General features: G+C 49.6%; 2 protein-coding genes across 2 annotated transcripts in view; both read right to left on the bottom strand.

The window, feature by feature from the left end:
* Positions 1 to 99: 99 nt before the first annotated feature.
* LOC112344123 (pentatricopeptide repeat-containing protein At4g16835, mitochondrial-like) lies at positions 100 to 1,706 on the bottom strand. Its single transcript, XM_024668227.1, has 4 exons — positions 771 to 1,706; positions 611 to 718; positions 282 to 552; positions 100 to 209 (listed from the first exon to the last, which is right to left on the bottom strand). The coding sequence occupies exon 1, from the start codon at positions 1,684 to 1,686 to the stop codon at positions 835 to 837; it is 852 nt and encodes a 283-aa protein (XP_024523995.1). The 5' UTR covers positions 1,687 to 1,706; the 3' UTR covers positions 100 to 209; positions 282 to 552; positions 611 to 718; positions 771 to 834.
* Positions 1,707 to 1,714: 8 nt separating this feature from the next.
* The window catches only part of LOC112344122 (pentatricopeptide repeat-containing protein At2g34400-like), a 1,821-nt gene continuing 1,786 nt past the window's right edge, over positions 1,715 to 1,749 (bottom strand). Inside the window, exon 3 of the mRNA XM_024668226.1 lies at positions 1,715 to 1,727. Within this exon, the coding sequence (XP_024523994.1) occupies positions 1,715 to 1,727 (13 nt within the window). The remainder of the gene's footprint in view (positions 1,728 to 1,749) is intronic.

Raw genomic sequence — 1,749 nt, forward strand, 5'->3', positions numbered from 1 at the left:
AAAATTACATTAGAGAGCGGCAAGACGGCAGGCTGCGCCTACCTATAGGCGTCGGTCCTGCGGGGATGTGCCGTAAGGCGCACGAAATCCAAACAGAGATGAAAAAAATAAGCCGCGCTTTTGCGTACCAAAAACTCGGACAGGCCGCGGCAGAGTACATGGAAGGGTCTCTCAGGATAGCCTGGGGAGAATTCCCCAGAAAGACATCCCTGCATTTCGAGAGAGCAATCAATCTCTTGGAGTCCCTGGAGACACCATATCCTTTTTCGCTCAAGGCCTACCTCGAGAGCAGCCACGGTGCGGGAGAGCTTACGTACTATGGAAGATCGTCCGTGTACCTTATCTCCGGTAATGCTTCCATCATGCGTAGCATTTGCAGCTAGTGGAGTGGACGAACGCCATCACCTGCAAAGAACCATAAGCTACGCTCTGGATTGAACTTAACAACTTTTTGGAAAGCTGAGCGATAAACTGTGAACAAAAATTAGAAAATAAAAGATACAAACAGCTTACGCCTTGAAATCCATCTTCCACAGCAAAAAATCCTCGCAACTGAAGCCTCCAATCGACACATTATTACCAAGGAGCCATGCAACCAAAAAAAACTTACGAGAACTTGCGGACTCTTCATGAAGAAGGAAATTGTTCCCCTTAGTTTTCCCTGGGAAACTTTCTAGCTTTACCATGTACTTGGTCTTGCAAACCTCAATTTCAATGCCTGCCATGGATCCAAAAGTGAGAAACTAAAAGCCAGAGACGTCACAAAATACCTTGGAAAGCGATGGCTTTGATCGCCACCTCCTCGTATTACTCCACGGACGTAGATAACAAGGATCACCAAAAGTCCCCACAACTGCACTTCCCACCTTCAAAGACGTGGAAGCGACTCGAGTCCCTGCAGATGATACGTCTCCGCTCGATCGCCGAGATAACAGCAGTCGCTTGGTGGCAGTCGTCACAAACTCTCAAGTTCTTTACGATCCGAATGACTGCACCTGGAGCGGTATTGATGAGTGCACAAGCAATGGCTAGCCTCTCGCTGTGCTCGCACAAAGCCTCCTCTTTCTGACAGTCCGAGACGTTACAGGAAATACTGCTTAGCTGGGCAACATAGCCTCCTTCCTTCATTCGAACCAGTAGTTGCTTGAGCTTGATTCCAACAGCTTCACTTTGAGCGTGCGAGCAATCTCCAGCTCTGAACCTGTGTACCACACCATGATGATCCGTCCAGCAGCTCACACCAGGCTCCTTCCAAGGCCTCGCGAGCCGCTTCATGGACAAGATTTTGGCTTGCTCTTCCCACATACCAACGCTTCCGTAGATGCTTGCCATGGTGAGATAAGTGGACGCTTGCTTCTCGTTGAGCTCCACCAGTGTATTGAATGCCAGCCTCCCAAGCTCCACATTTTTCCACTTCCGACAGGCTCCCAGGACAGCGTTCCAAGTTACCACGTTCGGCTTATAAGGCATGGACTTCACCAGCAGTACTGCTTCGTCAAGATAATTTGCCCGGCCTAGAAGATCGACCATGCAGTCGTAGTGCTGAGCTAAAGGCTTGGTCTCCTGTGAAGAGAGGATCTCCTGGAAGTACCTCTTTCCTCGTTCTACAAGACCAGCGTGACTGCAAGCAGTGAGAAGTGCGAGGAAGGTGATACCATCTGCGCGGTGTCCTTCGTTCTTGAGCATTTCAAACAGTGAAAATACCATGTCGGTCTTACACGCGACGACTGTAGCCACACATCAACGCAC

Source organism: Selaginella moellendorffii, unplaced genomic scaffold (genome assembly GCF_000143415.4).
Source record: "Selaginella moellendorffii unplaced genomic scaffold, v1.0 SELMOscaffold_698, whole genome shotgun sequence".
NCBI lineage: Eukaryota > Viridiplantae > Streptophyta > Lycopodiopsida > Selaginellales > Selaginellaceae > Selaginella > Selaginella moellendorffii.